The 21,744-nt window shown below is 44.1% G+C and overlaps 2 protein-coding genes across 2 annotated transcripts in view; one reads left to right on the plus strand and one right to left on the minus strand.

Moving 5' to 3' along the window:
* KIAA1210 (KIAA1210 ortholog) overlaps positions 1-6,465 on the minus strand; it is an 80,360-nt gene extending 73,895 nt beyond the window's left edge. Inside the window, exon 1 of the mRNA XM_050776084.1 lies at positions 6,372-6,465. Within this exon, the coding sequence (XP_050632041.1) occupies positions 6,372-6,406 (35 nt within the window). The 5' untranslated portion in view covers positions 6,407-6,465. The remainder of the gene's footprint in view (positions 1-6,371) is intronic.
* NDUFA1 (NADH:ubiquinone oxidoreductase subunit A1) overlaps positions 1-21,744 on the plus strand; it is a 970,503-nt gene that overhangs the window by 220,151 nt on the left and 728,608 nt on the right. The window lies entirely within an intron of this gene.

Consider the following 21,744-nt stretch of genomic DNA (forward strand, 5'->3'; position numbering starts at 1 on the left):
AAAAATGTCTCCAGACATTGCCAAATGTCCCCTGGGGAGCAAAATTATCCCCCACATGCCCCTGTCACCCTCCAGTTGAGGGTAAGTACTATACATGCATTTGAAGTAATAGCATACAACAGGGGCCCGCAACCCCCAAGCCACAGACCACTACTGGTCTGTAGCCTGTTAGGAACTGGGCCACACAGCAGGAGGTGAGTGGCAGGTGAGGTGAGCTCATCCAGCTGGTAGGAGAACAAGTACCTACCTTGACCCTGAGGTACTGGGTCAAGGTAAGTACTATATATGTATTTACTATATATGTATTTGAAGTAATCAAATGGCAAGCCTTCACTAACTTAACTTGATCTTCTGAAAGCAATCCAATTCATTAAAACTAATTTCTTCTAGCGAATTATAAAGTTTATAGCAATTTGAATTGAATGGGCGGTTTTGATACCTATTGAAGATTTCATGAAAGAGTAAAGCAGTAGAAGGAGAGTAAAGATGCCAAGAAAGGATTACTATAATACATTGTAGGATTCATTCCTCAAATTTGCTATCCATTGACCATAACTATGAAACTGTGAAGGAAGGATAAGAAGCAGATTGGTTTAAAAAGCTAAAAGAATGCTAAAATAGAAAATCAATTAGGAAATGACAGGGGCAATCACATCGCATTTTACATTTTGGTTACTAATTTCCAGAAATAGCACACAACAAAAAATTGTGCTATATGAGAAACTGAGGAAAGAATTCTAAAAATGCTAAAGTTGATACAACTGAAAATGCACTTTCAAAGGATTCAAAAGAAGCTAGTGTACAAAAAATAAGTATATGAGGTGATGGATATGTTAGTTGCCTTGATTTAATCATTCCACAATGTATACATATATCAAAACATCAGGTTGTACACCATAAATATACACAAATATTCCATTGTCAATCAAGAAAATACATAAATTTTTTAAAAGAAACAAATGTAAGCATTCCCATATAATATGCTGAAATTTTGGCTCCTGATGAAATAATATACTTTTCCGCATTTTTCATATGTTCCCAAGGAAACCAAACCTCCCTATAACAAATGGAACATCCCTTAGAATGCTGCTAAAGACCAAATGAAACCTGTTGACTACATGTTTAGAGAAATCTCCAAAAGCTTTTAAAATCATTTTCTTCTAAATGAATTTTTGCAGAGACTTAAATACTTTATGTTCTAAATAACTGAAAGAAAAAACTTTAGGTAAACTGGTAAATATGGCAAATAATATATTCAAGAAATTACCCAAGAGCCAGTTTCCCCCTAATTCCCTACAGAGGGTGAGGCCAGGGGCCTGGGACAGTACCTCCTCCCTCCGACCCCTACACTGGTACCTGCCACTCCAATGGCACCTATCAATCCTCCTATTGCTCTCATGAATGAAAAATGCAACTGAGTGAATGCAAGCTAGCAAAATGCGACGCCCAGACTGAGCCCCTTGCCAGGGGAGTTAACAATCTTTCTTCTAAAACTAGGGGGAAAAAAAAAAACAGGAAAGAAGGGAGAGAGAGAAGGAAGTGAAGTGCCACAGTGATCTCTAATGACCACATTAAACACTCCTAATTATAGTGAGGAGTGGAAGTTGGGTCTGATCTGGCAGGCTAAGCTGCAGCTACACATTTTTGGTGCTTTCGAAGGGCCTAAATTTGCCTTCCCCAACTGGAATGTCACATAGAGTCAAATTTCATGTTCATCATTGTTCTCTCCATGCAGCTAGGTATGCCACAAGGTCTCGGGTTCTGGAGAACTGGTTGCAGATGCTATGGGGAGATGGGCCCAGGTCAGTAGAGGGCACTTCAGGGTTGGCTGTCTTCTAGCATCTGAATTCCAGGGGGCTACTCGGGGCCAAAAGAGAATGCATGGATCCCCAGAATACCAGCAACTGGACCGCATTACAAGTCAATATTTATGGCTTCTAATCGCAAATTGCAACCCACACTGCTTCCAGGGGCATCAGGGAAGTTTTGCAGCCAAGGGGAGCAGACTGACACATAATTTACAATAGTAATTCCCTGGTCAGGTGTCAAGTACCTGTTGCAGAAGCTCTCAGCCTCGCTTTCCTGAATCCTGTTCTTGGAGTAGGAGAAGCTGACTAGCATGATGTGAGGGGCTCACTATCCTGGCTAGATCCCCAAGATTACCAGCAATCACTGGAGTGACACAAAAGCATCCAGGTCCTGTTGAAATACACATTATCAGGAGTTAATCATTAATGTCTACTAACCTGTCATCACAGGTCAGTTGGCTAAGAGCTAGCCCCTGGGCCACAAGATGGCAATGTGTTGGCCAAGAGGAAATCCACGGCCTAGAAGGCCAAAGGCCTGGAGAAGACAGGCTTGGAGAGAAGGGCAAAGTTCAGGCCCAGAACACGTGGAGTGGAAGGCGTACTGAAATCGGAAATGGGTTGTAACAGGAGAGACTGGGGTTGCTAAAAACAAAGTTGCCCTGGGCTAGGCACAGTGGTTCATGCCTGTAATCCCAGGCTGAGGTGAGAGGATCACTTGAGCCCAGGAGTTTGAGACCAGTCTGGGCAACATAGCAAGACCCTGTCTCTATAAAAAGATTTTTTAAAAATTAACCAGACATGGTGGTAGACACCTGTAGTCCCATCTACTTGGGAGGCTGAGGCAGGAGTTTCACTTGAGCCCAGGAGTTCAAGGCTGCAGGGAGCTATGATTGTTCTACTGCACTCCAGCCTGGGTGACAGAGTAAGAGACCCTGTTCAGAAACAACAACAAAAAGTTGCCTGAGCTCACCATTTTGCCTTAGGCTGAATTGACCTCTGCAGCAGTCCCAGAGAGAGGCCACAGTATCCCACAATGTATGATTTTGGTCTACTACTCAGATGACGATCTTTCATCTATCCAAGCTAGACAGCTCTATGCTGGGAGTCAGGGTACTTAGGAGTCTAATCTTGGTATTGCCACTGACTGTATGACCCAAAGAGAATACCTTAAAACCTCTGGGGCCCACTTTGTTTACCCTTAAAGTGAAGACATTGTCACCCATCCCACCATTACAGGGTCTTGTCAGATTTAAAAAGTTATTTTGCTTTGCCTTCATCTCCTTTTATACTTGTGCAATATGGTGTCACATAATTCAAGTCTACTGCTCTTTTCTCCCTTCTTCCAATAAGCATATTCACCACTCTTGATAATTCTCCTGTAACCTGCTGTCCTTCCATCTCTATGAAAATAGTAACAGAACTTAATAACTACTTATCTTGAGCAAGATCTATATCTACAGTAACTGGTTAGGAATTTAAAAACCCAAACTGGGTTTTTAAACTACAGACTCATTTGATTAGAGCAAAGTGCCACTGAGGCTCTTGCCATGGAGTCAAGACTCACAAGAATATGGATGGCTGCTCTGAACATACCCATTCCACCACCGGCCAGACATTTCAAACATCTCCACTATGATAAATGTATATATTTATATATAAAATCTAGACTGCGATTGTATGCGGGAGAGGAGACTGTGAACCAATCCTGTGTTTTGCCCAAATTTGAATTTCAAGGCCTATTGGGCTTCGTTGAGAAAGTGCAACCCTACTGATTTGGCCAAGTTGTGATCCTAGGAAACCTCCTTGTGTTGCGGGGAGGTGGGAGTGTTAGGGGGATGGAGAGTGTGAGAGTGCCCAAGGTTTACAGGGGGAGCAGTGAATGTTTGAGCCAGCACCATTTCCCTCCCAGTCTTCCTCTCCCACAACACGTGGAGCCTAGGAAAAAGCTCAAAGAAGAGGACCCGAGAGTTCCTCCATGTGCTCGCTTCCAAGTGCTCCTACTCTCCTTTACATTCTCTCCTACTGAGCTTATGTCCCCACCCTCCACCTCTTGCAAACTGTTGTTTACTGGCCTGGTCACCCCCTAAGAAGGCAAGCTCCTTAAGTGCATCTTGGTTCAGTTAACAAGATTCCTTCAACAAATACTTGTGCCAGGCACTGTGCTTGCTTGGCTCCGGGAGGGGAAAGGAAAAGTTTCTCCCAGAGGGCTCGGCACAAAGCTAGCTACAGTGTAGGTACACACTGTTTTTAAATGTACACCAAGTTTCTTTTCCCTTTTAGGTCCTGTGAAACACTCTATGCCACTTATTTGTAAAGGCCCTGGCTCCTTAATCTCAAATGCCCTCTTATCATTTCTCCTGTACCTTCAGCCCAGATTCAATAAACATGAGCTCGGACTGAGACTTCTTCACCTGAGGCCATAAGAGCAAGCCATTTTGTCCACTGACTTTCCTCTTCCAACCTAAAGACCTCAGGTTGCTCCAAATTCCCTCCACAGAAAGTAGACGTTAGGGTGAAGGGGCCCCAAGAAAGGCCCCTTGCTCGTTTACAAGTAGGAAAATCTAACATAAGCTAGCACTGAGCCCCAGGGAGAAAGGGCTTGGAAGCTCACCTGGGAGTAAAATGCTTGCTGTTATCATCTCCCTTGGCCCTCCCAAAGCACTCACTGACAATGTCTCTGTCATCTGGTGCTACCATGAATTACACAGAGAAAGCCTTGTAACATCCACAGCATCCATTCAAGGCCATAGATTGAGGGCACAACAGTGAGATGATAGCCCTGGAGACAGGGTTTTACAATAGTTGCCAAGGACACTTTTTTATGGGGATCAGCAGCATTTCAAGAGTCCAGGCCCACTCACCAGCAGAAAAATGGGAGCATGTTATGGTACTGATCTTGGGGAAGAAGCGGAAATGGGCAGCCAATCTACCCACACGTCCATACCTGAACCACTTCACTTTAGCATTCCAGGTGGAGTACCATTAGAAATCACATGGAATTCTACTTTGGGCCTGCAGGCTGGAGGCTGCCAGTTCTTGTTCATGCAGTGTGTTTCCATGTAGGGAGAGAATTGCAGGGCGAGATGAACCCATGCAACTCCCAATGACTGGAGACTTGCAATGAGTGAAATGGGTTTCTGGCTGTGATTCCAAGTTGGAATAGTTAAGGGAAAAGAAGAGTGTTCACTCCATGATTGAAAATTGGCAATAATCACGTACAATCACATACCCGCTAATTAACCATATGACTAAATCCATTTTGGTTAATATCTTCTTCCTTTTGGAATTGCTTGCAATATGTAAACATATGCACACACAACATCCAAAAACAACACTGTGGACACATAATAAGAATATACTTATTGGAGATAATACCCCATCGAGTAACTGGGAGACTGCATATTGTACAGCTTGGAACAAATTTAGAAAATTAAGACAACTCAGAAAATTCAAGGTAATTCCTCTCTACTCATCCGTGTTCCCCTCTCTCTTTCCACCTCTCTCTTTGCCTTCCTCTCTTCTCTCTTCCACTTCTTGGCCCCAGTCCCCCATCTCCCTTATCTCCCTACAAGATCATTTATTGTCAGTCATGCTAGCTGCTTGCTGGCTGCTTACTAGTGCCAAAACATCATGTTCCGATGTAATTGAGCCACATTATTTGACAGAATTATTGCCGTCAGTTACTTGAATGGTGTTACTAATCAATGAAATGAGCCTTGTAAAATTCAGGTTTGTGGGATGCTTTACCTTGAGATGGTGTTGGCTAGGTTTCTTGACACATAGAGAATCTATAGCTTTGTCCAGTCTCTCTCCCTGGTCTGTCTGTTATATAAACATCACCCTTGTGCAGATCTCCCTTCTCATACTTGAGCCATTTCTTACAAACCCTGGCAAAGCCAAGGCTGTAGGAGTGCCACAAAGTACCCCTGCACCAAGAAGTAGGGAATCGCGGTGTGCGGGACAGGAAACCCCGGAAATAACTAGGTATTTCCAGGTCAGTCACTGCAGCTGGGCCAAGTTCCCCTTTGGTGCTTCCCTCCGTCTTGCCTTTGCAAGTCAACCAACCACAATTGCAACAGCCTTGGGAATACGTTCGACTTCCCATCCTGGCCCCTGGGTCCCTGGGGCCCAGGTGAGCAAGGTAGGGGTGCCGGGCAGGAAGGAGAGGAAGCGTGAAACGCAGAGAAGCCTCAAGGCGTCCAGCCGGCCCTCATTTCCCCACGTAGAGTTGACCTGTCTCTGTGTCCCCCGACCTGCCGAGTCCCGGAAGCTGGGTGGAGGGCTCTCCCGCTGCTGAGCTTTCCCACACACACGCACACCTGCGCGAGCTCTCCCAGGAGGACACCGCCCCCAACCGGCGGGCTGCACAGGGGAATGATGTTGCAAGTTCGAGCCCAGAGGTGTCTCGCTGCCCGCCGCCCACCCCCGGGTCACCTCGCCGCCCGTCTTTGCGGCGAGCGCACCACTTGGGCGGGTAGGAGCCGCTGCAAGGCCGGCTGGCGTTCTGCCACCCTCCACTCCGTGGTGTCTAGGGGGAGTAGGTCGGCTGCGCCCGCCACTTACTCTGAAATCTTGAGGCAAGCATGAAAGCTAGCCATGGTGCTGCTGAGGGAGCCGCTGGCCGGTTACGTGCCTTGCCTGCTGAGGTGCATGGGAGCCCGCGCTGTGGGCATGCCCTTAGAGGCTGCCACGTGGGGGCAGCTCGGCACTTCAAGCGCCCACACGCACGCAGCCCCAGACCCGCAGGCCGAAGCAATAACCAGCCAGATAAAATTTCTTCTCCAAGGCCTCTCGCTGTCTTCTGATCTCATTCCAAAAAGGGCTGGGCTTGTTCCTTACATGGCTGGGAACTGTTAACTCCCCTTTTTCCTCTGTCTCCATCTTCCCGCCACTACTGCATCCTTAGTGCAAAATACCAGATGCTCTTTCTTAGCCTCTCTGTATCCCTGCAGGGCTGAGCGTGAGAAGTAATTTGGAGATGAAACTCTAAGGAAAGAGTAGAGGCTTTTATCCGAGCGGTAAAGGACACTCAAGGGCTTTGGGAAGGAGATGTAAATAAGTCGCTTTCTGGCATTTTAGGTGGTGCAGGCTGGAGGGAGAGGGGAGCAGAGGGGAGAAGAGAGAAGACAGGGAAGAAAGAAAATTTAAGTAGCATAGCTGCAAGCATTCCCATCTAGATGTGAACACTGTTTTTGAGGTGTTCTAAGCTGTTCTTGTTCAGTCCTAAGGAAAACTATTTACTCCCTTAGCCAGTCTGGGGCCATGAACCAAAAAAGCAAGAATTTCCGTAAAATTGTGAAATATTTTCTGCTCTTGAGATGAAGGTCCCTACCAAAGGTTGTGTGTACACAGGGAACCCCAGTTATAACATGGCTTACACTACATGGATTCAGAGATGTTGAAGATCAGATTGTGTCCACAGAAAACCAAAAGAACTGGAGAGAGAGAGAGAGACAGCGAGCAAAAGTGTGACCTAACGTTGACTGCCTGGAAGACCCAGTAGGGCACTTTTCCCAGTCTCAGTCCCATAAAGAGGCGTGTGTCCCTACCTTGGCCTCTGAGATGCAGAGATCTGCAATATTTTGATTTTTTAAAAGTGCCTAGTGGGAGTGCGACACGCGAAACAAATGCAGATGCAGGATTCTGGCTTTTTAAAATGACTTAGAGGAATCAAGAGTTTCAAAAGGTCGTGATTTCTCCTGTGCATGTATTCACGAGGGGCATTAAACACTGTCCAGCTGGGCCTAATCTGACAGGCTTTCCAAATTGGGTTTGCCCAAATAAGAATAAGAAGAAAGAAGAAATTTAGGCTGGGGTCCCTTCAGGGGATCTTGGCAAGTCTGGTAGCAGAGGCCTTTTCTTCCTTTCAGCCTGAAATAGCCAACACCCTGCTTCTGGAATTTCACTGGGTGGGTAGGCTGGGGTCTCTGGACAGGGCAGTACATGCGACCCTCTCTTGTTAACTTCGGGGAAAAGACACATAACTTAGCAAGTACTAGATTTATGTTGTAGATGCTAAATTCTGACCTGTGGCTAGAATTTCTAACTAGAATTCCTTTCTAACTCAAATTTGTGGTTAGTTCTCCATTATTCATATGTGGCTGTTGCTTACCCTCTTAGTACATTTCCTGTAATTGTGTTTTTAATCAAAGAATAACTTCTGGAATACCTACCCCAGTTGTAATGTCAGCAGGCAGTTAAGAAAGACCAATTTTAATATTGACCAGAAAAGAAGCTAATTAGAAAGGCAAATCTGTATCATTCCCCTCCCACCCAAATAGAACACACTCTGAAAACGATGAGCTTTAATTTAGCGTTTGGATAATGCATGCTTTGTGATTCTCTGTGTAACTCCTTCCTTCCATTACTTCAAATAATCAGAAGTAGAGAGTCCACAGAAAATCCATCTTATAATCCCCAAACTGCATTGATGGCTCCTTCTACTGAAATCTCATAGCACCTGTGGTCAAGGCTCTGGTGTCAGAGTTGTGTTCAAATTCTGACACTGTTTAAGTTTCTGAGGTGTGGTAACTGCATTGTGATTGTGTAGGAAAATGTCTTTGTTCTTAGGAAATACATGCTGGCCGGGCGCGGTGGCTCACGCCTATAATCCCAGCACTTTGGGAGGCCGAGGCGGGTGGATCACAAGGTCAGGAGATCGAGACCATCCTGGTTAACATGGTGAATCCCCATCTCTACTAAAAATACAAAAAATTGAGCCAGGAGAATGGCGTGAACCCGGGAGGCGGAGTTTGCAGTGAGCCGACATCGTGCCACTGCACTCCAGCCTGGGCGATACAGCGAGACTCTGTCTCAAAAAAAAAAAAAAAAGGAAATACATGCTGAAGTATTTAGAAAGGAAGTGTAATGATATCTGCAATTTATGCTCAATTAGGTCAGAAAAAAATGCATAGGAGTTTGTGTGTGTGTGTGTGTGTGTGTGTGTGTGTGTATGGTGAAAGAGAGAGAGAGAGAATGATAAAGCAAATGTGGTAAAATGTTAATAGTTGGTGAATGTAGGTGAGGCATATATGGGTCTTCATTACAGTATTCTTCAACTTACCTATAATTTTGAAGTGTTTTCAAAATAAAAAGTTGGGAATGGGATGTTTGCTCTGCCTGCATTTACCAGCTGCCTTACAGCAAATTATTTACTTTTTGTAAACCTGAGTTCCCTTGGCTCAAAAGTGGAGATATTAACAGAACCCATCTCAAAGGGTTGTTTTGTTATGAGGATTAAAATGAGATAATAAGCGTGATGCCTTTAGCATAGTGCCTGGCCCTTAGGAAGACCTCAATAACTGATAGGAATTGCTATTATCATACCATTTCCATTCCACATTTTATTATATACTGTCTTTTGTTGTCCTCGTGGTGTTTCAAATGCATATAACTTTTCTCCTTAACTTAGATTAGAAGTCTCTGGAGAAAAAAAAAAAAACAACACATTTCTTACATTTTCTTTTTTTCTTTTTTTTTTTTTTTTTTTTTTTTTTTTTTTTTTTTTTTGAGATGGAGTTTCGCTCTGTCACCCAGACTGGAGTGCAGTGGTGTGATCTCCACTCACTGCAACCTCTGCCTCCAGGGTTCAAGTGATTCTTGTGCCTCAGCCTTCCAAGTAATTGGGATTACAGGTGTGCACCACCACACCTGGTTAATTTTTGTATTTTTTGTAGGGACGGAGTTTCACCATGTTGACCAGGCTGGTCTTGAACTCCTGGCCTCAAGTGATGCACCTGCCTCGGCCTCCCAAACTGCACATTTTTTTCTTATATTTGCCATGGTACAGTGCTGAGTGAATCATAGGTAGTGAATAAAACACCTTGTTGAGGGACTTTGTGGTTACTATTCTGTGGGATCTGTGGTCATAGCATTGACTTGAAAATGACCACATGCCCAAAAGCCCATCATTAGAACAGACCAGTAGAAAATGTTAGAATAACATGGTAGGAGCTGGATAAGGCTGGATAAGAAGATAGGACTACAAAAACAACTATTTGGGGAAGAGTTTTTTTTTGTTTTTTGTTTTTTTTTTTTTTAGCTCTGGATTTTGGAAAGTGTTCATCCTTTGTAAATCCCAAGAGGGCATACATTCCATTACGTGGCATTCCGGATGGGAATAACCTCTACTAAGAAAATTGGGCACATTCTTAAGATGCCGGGCCAATAACGTAGATTTCCAGGTGCAACATAGCTCAGCCACTTGCTTCCAGCAAAAGATAAAGTACAAACACCATGATGACTCCCTCCAAACCCCAGTTCCTAGATAAATGCCTCCATTGCTTTGGGGGGAATCTGATCTTCCTGGCTCTAACCAATGATTCCAGTGACTCTAAAACATGCAGGACAAATTTAACTGAAACCTTCAGGACTGACTCAAACCTTCAGGACTGACCAGGCTTTTTAAACATGCGGCTCTGGAAAAATCTCTATAATCGGCCGGGTGCAGCAGCTCATGCCCGTAACCCCAGCACTTTGGGAGGCTGAGGCGGGTGGATCACTTGAGGTCAGGAGTTCGAGACCAGACTGGTCAACATGGTGAAACCCTGTCTCTACTAAAAGTACAAAAAATTAGCCAGGCATGGTGGCTGGCACCTGTAGTCCCAGGTACTTGGGAGGCTGAGGCACGAGAATCGCTTGAACCTGGGAGGCGGAGGTTGCAGTGAGCAGAGACTGCACTCCTGCACTCTAGCCTGGGTGACAGAGCAAGACTCTGTCTAGAAAGAAAAGAAAAGAAAAGAAAAGAAAAATCTCTATAATCAGTAGATCCAGAAATGGAGAATAGTGAAACGTCCTTACTTCCAAACAGGTGCAAACCATTCCAGAAGGTCCCTCTCACTCTTTGTCTCTCCTCCCCTTCCTTTGGTTCATGTCTCCCTGCTTTCTCTTTCCCAATCCCCTCAGCCCACCTCCTGAGGCTCACTGAATGAGCTCCTACTAAAGGCTGGCAAAGGTGTGGGTGGGTTTAAGGGTGAGAAATGAGAGCGACAAAGCGGTTTAGTGTCTACATCCATGTGACCCTGCTGATTAGAGCATCTCAAATGGAGTGACATCTCACAAAGTCCAGGAGGATGAGCTAGAGATCTGAGTTATGGCTTCTATGGAGCCATTTCACCAGGCTTCTCAGAGTGCCTTGAGAATATCTGCCCTCACAACACTCTAGGGAGGCTGGGGGCAAGTGGGACCACCAGATCCAGAGTTGTCCTTAAGGGAGCTAGACTGGAAGAAAGTACACTTGGTAGGGCAGGGACCTTCACCAACCCTCCCCCAACATTTGTAAACAGGCCAAGTCTGATATAAATTCACATTATGGGCAAAAAAGTAGGAATGGGGTGGGGGAGAGCCAGCAAGATACTATGGTGGGTTAGGGGGAGGACAGGATGCCTCCTAGGGAGGAATGCTTACATAATGATGCTTATATAGACATTTGCTAATGGCAGTTATCAGTCCTGACTATTTCTTCCTCCCCCTCTTCCCATTCCTCCTCCTCTCCCATCAGGCGGTATTCAGAGTCATTGGAAATCTCCTGGCTGGGGTTGGAGTAGCGGGGGAGGAAAAGTCGCCATCACTCACCACACTCCTGGCTCGTTCTTGTAGTGGAGGAGATTTAGAGGAAGTCTGTATAGTATAGAATGTCTACAATGCAGTTTTATTACTTTCGGGCTATATATCCAATAACATAACACAAACTTGGCTCTAGGTGTGGTCCTAGGGGATCTGCCTGACTGAGCAGAGATGAGTGGAGTTTGTAACTAGACATTGCGCAATGTCTCTAAACACACACCTGTCCATCCACCTGGCTGCTTGTTTGCCTGTATTTCAGATTGTCCCATTCAGGAGTGGAAACTGGAACTCAGATGGGGTCAATGATGCTATGAGTAAAGGTGCAAGGATGTGGAAGGCCCTTGCCAGTTTCTTGCTGGATGCCTTCATCTCCTTTCTCCTGGCTGCACGAAACTCTAAAATAATTCCCTCCACTCCCTCCAGCTCTCTGGTCCTCAGGAGCCTGAGATTGGAACAGTGCTCAGGAAGGAGGAAGAATCCAATTTTTTTCCTCACCTCCAGCCATAGCCAAAGTCATAGTCTCCAACCTGAAAATCCCCAGCAGGGAGAAAACACACACATTTATCACTCACACTTCACTTAGCCCAGAGCTTGGAGGGGTGAGGCACTGCCCCCACAGGCAGCCTTATCCAAAACGTGCAAGCGTCCCCTCTCCACAACCATCAGCCCGGGGAGCAAGGGCCCAGCCAGGGATGTCACCCCCACTGGAGGAGGGACACTGGTTTGGCATAGTAAATGGCATTTTTACCCCCTAGCTGGGCAGAGAATTGTTGTGGCTTCCTTGGCCAGGCAGCTAAGAGGAAAGCAACCCCCCGGGTCTGGAATCAGTGATTCACACAGGCCTACCCAAACAGCCTCTTGCTGTCATTTTCTTTCCTTCCTTCCTTAATATCCTGGAGAAGGAGTTTTCAGTGCTTCCTCCTGGGCTGCTGACATCCTGAGCTGAGTGACTGGTCAATGGGACAAGCAGAGGCATGTAGCCAGGGTAGCTGGCCTCCAAAAAGTTCCCCAAAAGACAAAGAAAAAAATGGCTGGAAAATTCTAATGGTAGACAAGGTATAAAATGATGAAACATGAAAGCCCATCTTTACCCTTCACCACCACCATGTCCCTATCTGCCTCTTGGTTTCCTTCCAGGAAACAAAAGAGCCGCGTGTGTGTGTGTATACCTATATGTACATATATACACACACATATATGTATATATACGTACGTATGTACATACATATACATATGTGTGCATGTAAAGGTATATATATGTTAACTGTGTGTGTGTATATATATATAAGTTATCACAATATATATATATTTCTTTGTTATCTTAGCAATCTCTTTCTCACAGGCCAAGGTGTTCTTCATACTTTGATAACTGCAGGCTCTTGAATGATCCTTGGGAAGGAAAATTTGAGAACAGATAACACTGGCTTCTCTCTTATACTCAGGCCCAAAGTCTCTATCCTTTTTCCTTAGCATCTCAGAGCCTTGCTGTGTGCCTGGTGACAACAGCTGGTAATAGTAATCAAGCCAACCAATCGATGCATTACTTGTTTCCAAACACAAAGAGCGTAGGCCTGCGGAGAGGGTCCCCAAAAGAGGTGTTAATGGGAGGAGGTTCGAGTATCATGCTGAGTACAGTGCAGAGGCTATTTGAGTTGAAGTGGGGTGGGGGAAAGGAAGGTGTAGATTTTCAGGCCACCTCCTATATGCCACCTACTCAACTACAGAACTGAACTGCCCTCCTGAATTACTGCCATCCTCAAGATGACTTAGCATTTGTACTTCAATGTTCACCTACACAAGGGACCCAAGAAAAGGGGATAAACAGAGGAACAGAAAGGGCTTTTCTTTTTAAATTAAACTTATTTTGAGGTAGGTTCACAAGCAGTTAGTTCACGTGTAAGTTGTAAGTTATCACAAGTTGTAAGAGAGATCCCACATACCCTTTACCCAGTTTCCCCCAATGGTAACATATCATTAATATAAAACATGGTATAATATTAAAACCAGAATATTAACATCAATGCAGTCAAGATGCAGAACGTTTCATCACTACAGGGATCCCTCATGCTGCTCTTTTATAGCCATACCTGTTTCCCTCCTTCCTTTTCCTTAACCCCTGGAAGTGACTAATCTTCATTTCTGTAATTTTTTCATTTTCATTTGACATGTTTTATAATGGAATCATGTAATATGTAAACTTTTTGGATTGGCTTTTTTTCACTTAACATAATTCTCTGGAGATTAATCCACATCATTCTATGTATCAATACTTCATTCTTATTTTGTCGTTGAATGTCCATGATATGGATGTATCACAGTGTGCTTAACCATTCACCAATGAGGCACAGCTGAGTTCTTTTCAGCCAGTCTACATCCAGATGGGAGATATATTTCCTTGAAAATTCATGAAAAGAATGTCAAACCTCCCGGTATCCAAGGTGAAAGCAGAGCCCAAGAGCACACATAGCAGCTATGTGCCCACAGCCTGCTGAGGCTCAAAAACTGACAGTTCACCCAAAGCTCTGGGCCTTGCTTCTGCCCAGCAGGGCACTGAGACTAATGGGTGCTTTGATAAAGGGGTATGGGAAGGAAGCAGGCAGTCTTATTCAGAAACTTGAATCTGACTTCAAAGCAACTAAAGAAATGAAATGGCAACCATATCCCAGGGAGTGGGGGAGCAGAACTTCTGCCAAATCTGAAATCTCTTGCATATTTTTTTTTCTGACCTTTTGGGCAAGATGCAGGAGGAGGACTCACTCCTAAATGACTTCCTATAGGGCCTATAGGGCCTATATGGTTTCTCTCAACAGTGGTTACCTCTGGAATGAGAATTCGGGGTGGGCGGGATCTTTCCTTTTTAAATTAATGTACTTCTGAACCAGATCGTTTTTTCCCACAATGAGTATATATTCTACTTTTGTCATCATAGAAAAAAGTAATTTTAAAAAGTCATGGTAGGGTGTGGCACAGGGGAATGAAAACAACTGCAAAGGCGTTCTGAATGGAGGGTCCAAGTTGAAAAATGTCTTGGGCATTCCTTCACTCCTACTTTTTTTATTTTATTTTTATTTTTTTGAGACGGAGTCTCAAGCATTTATCCTTTGTGTTACTAACAATCCAATTATATTCTTGTTATTTTAAATGTCAATTAAATTATTATTGACTGTGGTCGCCCTGTTGTGCTATCGAATACTAGGTCTTATTCATTCTTTCTATTTTGTTGGTATCCATTAACCATCCACTCCTCTCCCCTAGCTCCTCACTACTCTTCCCAGCATCTGGTAACAATCCTTCTACTCTCCATGTCCCTGACTTCGTTTTGATTTTTAGATCCCACAAATAAGTGGGAACGTGTGATCTATCTATCTATCTATCTATCTATCTATCTATCTATCTATCTTAGAAACAAGGTCTTGCTCTGTTTCCCAGGCTACAGTGTAGTGGTGCGACCTTAGCTCACTGCAGCCTCAACCTCCTGGGTTGAAGCGATCCTCCCACCTCAGCCTCCAGAGTAGCTAGGACTACAGGTGCACGCTACCACATCCAGCTAATTTTCTTTTTTAAATGTTTTGTAGAGACAAGGTCTCGTGATGGTGTCCAGGCTGGTCTTGAGCTCCTGGCCTCAAGCAATCTTCTCACCTAAGCTTCCCAAATTGCTAGTGTTACAATTTGAACCACTGTGTGCAGCCCCACCCCACTTAATTTTGGGGGCACCCACTCTTTAATGCCCTCCTCTGACCCCCAACTTAGTCTCAGTAGACTGAACATAGCCTCAGGACCTCAGACACTGTGCCCCCTGTCCCCTCCAAACACAATGTTTTATCTGGACTCTGCTGCTCCCACATGCAGGAAACTGTTTTCTGATGCATGATGACGAAAGGCATATAGGGGTCAATCAGAATCAGTCAGATTATGAAAACCCTGTTGGAGCCGGTGTGAAAAATCTCCAGAAACACAGTACCATCAACCTGTGGGGAAAGACATAAGGACCTCAGGAAATCCTTTCATTTTTTTCTAATGTTGATAATGGACATTTCAGCCACAGCAGTGTATTTCTCAGTTAGGACAGTTTGACTGGACAATGGCCAGGACCATCTATGACAGTAAGATTCTGACCCACAACCTCTACAGGCACCAGCCAGGCAACCAAACCACAGTCTCTCAGCAATCACTCCAGAGCAGTCAGGACATGGTCAATCTCATGATTGACCATGCGGCCAGATTCACTATCTTTGCCGCTGTCCCTTCCACTTCCAAATCAGGAATAATCACAGAGAGTGAAATAGGTCCCGCACACCAATCATGTAGGATACCTCGTTTCTAGTTAAACTGGTCCAGCTTTCCCTTGCCAACAGCCTCCAATCAGGGCATATGTTTAGCATTCCCCTTGTTCACTATAAAGCTTTGCCACCCCCTGCCTGCCTTTGAGTCTCTGCCAACCCAAATCGTGGTGATTGACCCCCTTGCTATAGCAAGCTCTCGATAAATAACCTCTTTTGTTCTTGTTTGGGTGATCTTGGTTTATTCTACAATGTCCTACCACATAGCTGGGTGCTTGCTCCAGCCTGCTACCTGCCACTGGCCAGGGCTGCCCACAATGTCCACACCGGCACACTTGAACTGTTTCAACCACATTGTAATCGAGCACTTTCATGGTTAAGTACTGTCCGCACCCTGCCTTTTGGCAACTTGGTAGCTTGGTGTAGTGATAAAAAATATTAATATTGAGGCCAGAAACTCCAGCACTTATTAGCTGCATGACTTCAGGCATGTTACTTACCCTCATTACCACATCTGTCAGGTGGAGGGAATTATGCCCTCTGGATCTCTTTTGTAGAACTGTTGCTGCATCTTGGAGGGAGGCAGCCTTGACCTAGAGAGGTATCTAAATGTTTGAGTCCCTGTCCCTCAAAGCAATGGTTTTAGCCAAGCGCCCACTGCTAAGCAGTGGGATAAGAAGGGAAAACTTAACAATTCTCAAAACCTTCATGTGGGAAGTATGGATCAGGCTCTGGCCCAGGTCACCGAGAAGTTAGCATACCTGGCTTTTGCTGATCTTCTGGCCCATGGCCAGGGAAAAGAATGCCTATTCTTGTGATGGGATTGTGAAAAGATATATTGAGGAACGAGTGAAAAGGTCCAGGAGTCTTTGTTTTCTTCTGATTTAGCCACACATGGGGGCTTTTGGGAAGCCACTTAATCTTCCTGAGTCTCAGTTTCCCCATCTGTAAAGTAGTAAAATAACCTCCACCCTTCCTGAATGACTAGATCATTATGAAGATGTGATGGAATAATGTATGTGTTTAATTTGTTAAGTGTTATACCATTGCAAGTAACGATTCTTAGGGGACATATATTTACAATGGGAGTCTTGGCAAACAGAGGCCAAATGAGGAAGGCGAAGGTTCTTCAGGTTTTGGAGCTGGGCTCCAAGTTCAACCCTAAGGTCCCTGCCCCTTGCAAAGGCCTCTCCCTGACTCCTCATGATCCTAGAGTGCCCCAGAAGTGGCTTTTCCATGTCAATGAGCCCTCATCCTTTTTAGAGTATGCTCAGAAATGAAAACGCTCTCTTGCCTCTCTCATATACAGCACTTAACAGTCTACAGGTCTTCCTCCTACCCTGGCTCCTCACAGAAGCGGGTTTTAAAGCTGGGTTGTTTGGTAACATCTCTGTTCTGGCACATGCTGCCTGTATGAACTTAGGCAAATTACGTACTCTCTGTAACCCAGTTTCTCCATTTGTACAATAAACATGAAAATAAAATAGTACCTACTTCACGGTATTGTTGGGAAGATTAAGTGAGCTACTATGTGTAAACACTTAACAGTGCCTGGCACTTAGTAGGTGCTTGATAAATGTTAGTTACTGTTATTTTCGGGCAGGGCAGGGTATGCTATCCCCATTTTAGTCAACTGTAGAAGTAGGATCAAAACTGGGACCCTAATTCTAAGAAAAGTCATTCTTTTTTTTTTTTTTTTTTTTTTTTTTTGTCACTCTATCGCCCAGGCTGGAGTGCAGTGGTACAATCACAGTTCACTGCAGCCTTGACCTCCTGGACTCAAGCAATCTCTCCACCTCAGCCTCCCAAGTAGCTGAGATCACAGACACACGCCACCATGTCAGGCTAATTTTTTGTAGAGACGAGGTTTCACCATGTTGTCCAGGCTGGTCTTGAACTCCTAGGCTCAGGCGATCCACCCGCCTCGACTTCCCAAAGTGCTGGGATTACAGGCTTCAGTCACTGTGCCCAGCCTTAAGAAAAGTCATTCTATAAAATTGAGGGCACTCAAGGAATACAAGAAAATACTAATATTTGCAAACCATATATCTGATAAGGGATTCATATTAGAATATATGAAGAAAAATTCAACAACAAAACAACTCAATTAAAAAATGGGCAAAAAACCTGAATAGTCATTTCCCCAAAGAATATACAAATGAAAAGATAACAATCACTAATCATCAGGGAAATGCAAATGAAAACCACAATGAGATATTACTCACACCCATTAGGATAGATACTGTTTTAAAAACGGAAAATATTAAGTATTGGTGAGGATGTGGAAAAATTGGAACCCTTGTGCACTGTTAGTGGGAATGTAAAATGGTGCAACCACTATCAAGAGCAATACAGTGGTTCCTAAAAAATTAAATATAGAATCACTTCACAATCCAGAATTCTAATTCTGGGCATATACTCTAAAGAATTGAGGCCGGGTGCGGTGGATCACGCCTGTAACCCAGCACTTTGGGAGGCCGAGGCGGGCAGATCACGAGGTCAGGAGATCAAGACCATCCTGGCAAACACGGTGAAACCCCGTTTCTACTAAAAATACAAAAAAATTAGCCAGGCGTGGTGGCGGGCACCTGTAGTCCCAGCTACTAGGGAGGCTGAGGCAGGAGAATGGCGTGAACCTGGGAGGCGGATCATGCAGTGAGCTGAGATTGCGACACTGCACTCCAGCCTGGGTGACAGAGCGAGACTCTGTCTCAAAAAAAAAAAAAAAAAAAGAATGGAAAGCAGGGTCTTGAAGGGATATTTGTGCACCCATGTTCACAGCATTATTCACAATAGCAACTGAAATGTTCATCAATGGAAAAATGGATAAACAAATGCAGTATATACATATGATAGAATATTATTCAGTCCTGAGAAGGAAATTCTGACACATACTACAAAATCAATGAACCTTGAAAGCATGCTAAGTGAAATAAGCCAGTCACAAAAAGACAAATATTGTATGAATCCACTTGTTTGAGGTACCTAAAGTGCTCAGATTCATAGACACAGCAAGTAGAATGGTGGTTGCCAGGGGTTGTAGGGGTCAGGGGGAATGTGGAGTTACCATTTAATGTTACGGAGTTTCAGTTTTGCAAGATGAAATGAGTTCAATGGATGGCAATGATGGTAGGCCAACAATGTGAATGTAGTTAATGCCACTAAACTGTACACTTTTAAATGGTTAAGATGGTAAACATTATGTTATATGCATTTTACCACAGGCTTAAATTTGTTTAAATTTTAAAACTAGTACAGTGCCTGGAGAGAATATAGACACATGGTATAAAAGGAAGATCAGAATTGGGAAAATGCTGTTAGAGGAACAGTGCCAGACCCTTTCCCAGCATGCCACAGTTTTCATCATCTTGTTAGGCTCTTTCCAGCCTAATGATTTCTGTCAATTTCAGAAGGACTTTTTCCTTTGGAATCCAAGAAAGTAGGAAATGAGGTTTACTTATGTATTAATACACCACATACATTCAAAGAAGGAAAACAACTCTTTTCTTTCCTAAGTAGTAAATTGCTCCTCTAACGGTATGACATTTTCAAAAGGAACTTGATCAAGAACTTCCCATAGCTTTTTTTTTTTTTTTTTTAATGCTTTAAGTTCTAGGGTACATGTGTACAACGTGCAGGTTTGTTACAAATGTATACATGTGCCATGTTGGTGTGCTGCACCCATTAACTCGTCATTTACATTAGGTATATCTCCTAATGCTATCCCTCCCCCCCCCCCTCCCCCTCCCCACAAAAGGACCCGGTGTGTGATGTTCCCCTTCCTGTGTCCAAGTGATCTCATTGTTCAATTCCCACCTATGAGTAAGAACATGCGTTATTTGGTTTTCTGTTCTTGCGATAGTTTGCTGAGAATGATTGTTTCCAGCTGCATCCATGTCCCTACAAAGGACACGAACTCATCCTTTTTTATGGCTGCATAGTATTCCATGGTGTATATGTGCCACATTTTCTTAATCCAGTCTGTCACTGATGGACATTTGGGTTGATTCCAAGTCTTTGTTATTGTGAATAGTGCCGCAATAAACATACGTGTGCATGTGTCTTTATAGCAGCATGACTTACAATCCTTTGGGTATATCCCCAGTAATGGGATGGCTGGGTCAAACGGTATTTCTAGTTCTAGATCCTTGAGGAATCGCCACACTCTCCCAAGACTAAACCAGGAAGAAGCTGAATTCCTGAATAGACCAATAGCAGGCTCTGAAATTGAGGCAATAATTAATAGCCTACCAACCAAAAAACGTCCAGGACCAGATGGATTCACAGGCGAATTCTACCAAAGGTACAAGGAGGAGTTGGTACCATTCCTTCTGAAACTATTCCAATCATTAGAAAAAGAGGGAATCCTCCCTAACTCATTTTACGAGGCCAACATCATCCTGATACCAAAGCCTGACAGAGATACAACAAAAAAAGAGAATTTTAGACCAATATCCCTGATGAACATCAATGCAAAAATCCTCAATAAAATACTGGCAAACCGAATCCAGCAGCACATCAAAAAACTTATCCACCATGATCAAGTGGGCTTCATCCCTGGGATGCAAGGCTGGTTTAACATACGCAAATCAATAAACGTAATCCAGCATATAAACAAAACCAAAGACAAAAACCACATGAATATCTCAATAGATCCCATAGCTTTTAAGGTTAAGACCAAACTTCTTAGCAGACTCCTTAAAGGTCTGTCATGATCTGGCCTTGGAAGCCTGCTGACTTTGCCAGCCTCAGCTATCACCCTACTTTTCCTTGATCCTCTGTTCTACCACATTGGTCTTCTTGCAGACCCTCCATGGAGCCTTTGCACATACTGTTCACTCTGCCAGAAATACCCTTCCCTCCGCCCTTTGCCTAGTTAAAGTCTAGTCATCCTTCAGGTCTCAGCAAAATCCTCACTGCCTCGAGGAAACCCTCCCTGATCTCCTGAAAAGTCAGAACATCCCTATTATGTGTTCTCATAGCATTTACCTCTCCTTTCTAGATTTTTTCACAATTGTATTTTAACATTCATTTCTTGATAATGTACTTAATGTATTACTCACCAACTAGTCTATACGTTCCATGGGGGCCGGGACCATGTGTGGTTTTGTTCATCACTAGGGCCAGCACAGTGCCTGGCCATAGTAGAGTGCTTAATAAGTATTTGTTGAATGAATTAAAGAATTAATTGCAAACAAAAAGAAATAATTTTTAAAATGAAACTGATAGACAGTCAAGTTTCCAAAGTACAGAGATGTCTAATCTTAAAAATCCCTAATAAAAGTAGTGGGGTGTTTCTCTGGGTCTTGAAGCTCCTCAAAGCCCCTTCTCTTAAAATGATTATTTTCAGATTAAATGGGACAGGTTCGTAGGAACTGTATCTATTTCCCTCCCTCCATATCCCAACTTGCCTGCCAGTTTTATAGCTCTCGAGTGCACCAGCTCCATGCATGAGAGGTACATTCTGCTGATGCCCATCCAGCCCTGTTCGCCACCCCCTTAACCCAGTAGGCATAATGCATGACCCAGCATCAGTGTAGCTACAGCAAGAGGATGGCAGTTCCTTTGAGCTCCCCACTAAGGGCTAACAGGCTAGAGGTCAGGGGTGGATGGCGAAGTCCTGGGTACCTGGAATGCAAAAAGCTCAGGGTGACGGGCAAAGACTCAGGGCTGGTGAGGAGGGAAAGAAGCACCCAGTTGCCCACTCTGGAGTCGAGTCAAAGAATACATAACTGCTGCTATCCACCTATCCCCTAAACCCTGCCTAACTGGAGTCAGGAAGGAACTGTCAACAGATTCCAGATGGGAGTCAGAAAGATATTTTTCTTCCAGAACTTGGCACCTCTGTTCATCTGCAGAGATTAACACAGACCTAGCAGAAAGGGTTGCCTCCTGATTTATGAGGACTTTATGACAAGGTAGTGTGGGAGCCAGGAGAGGTGGGATTCCAACCCCCATGTCCTTACGTCTGGAGAGCAACATTTTTGTGGGAGGAAATGCAAAGTCAATTAATTTTTGACACCATGTAAAAAACTGGTATTTCCTGACCCAACACCAGGGCAGCCAGAAGTTTATAAATGAAGACTCTATGG

The sequence above is a fragment of the Macaca thibetana genome, chromosome X, assembly GCF_024542745.1.
Source record: "Macaca thibetana thibetana isolate TM-01 chromosome X, ASM2454274v1, whole genome shotgun sequence".
NCBI lineage: Eukaryota > Metazoa > Chordata > Mammalia > Primates > Cercopithecidae > Macaca > Macaca thibetana.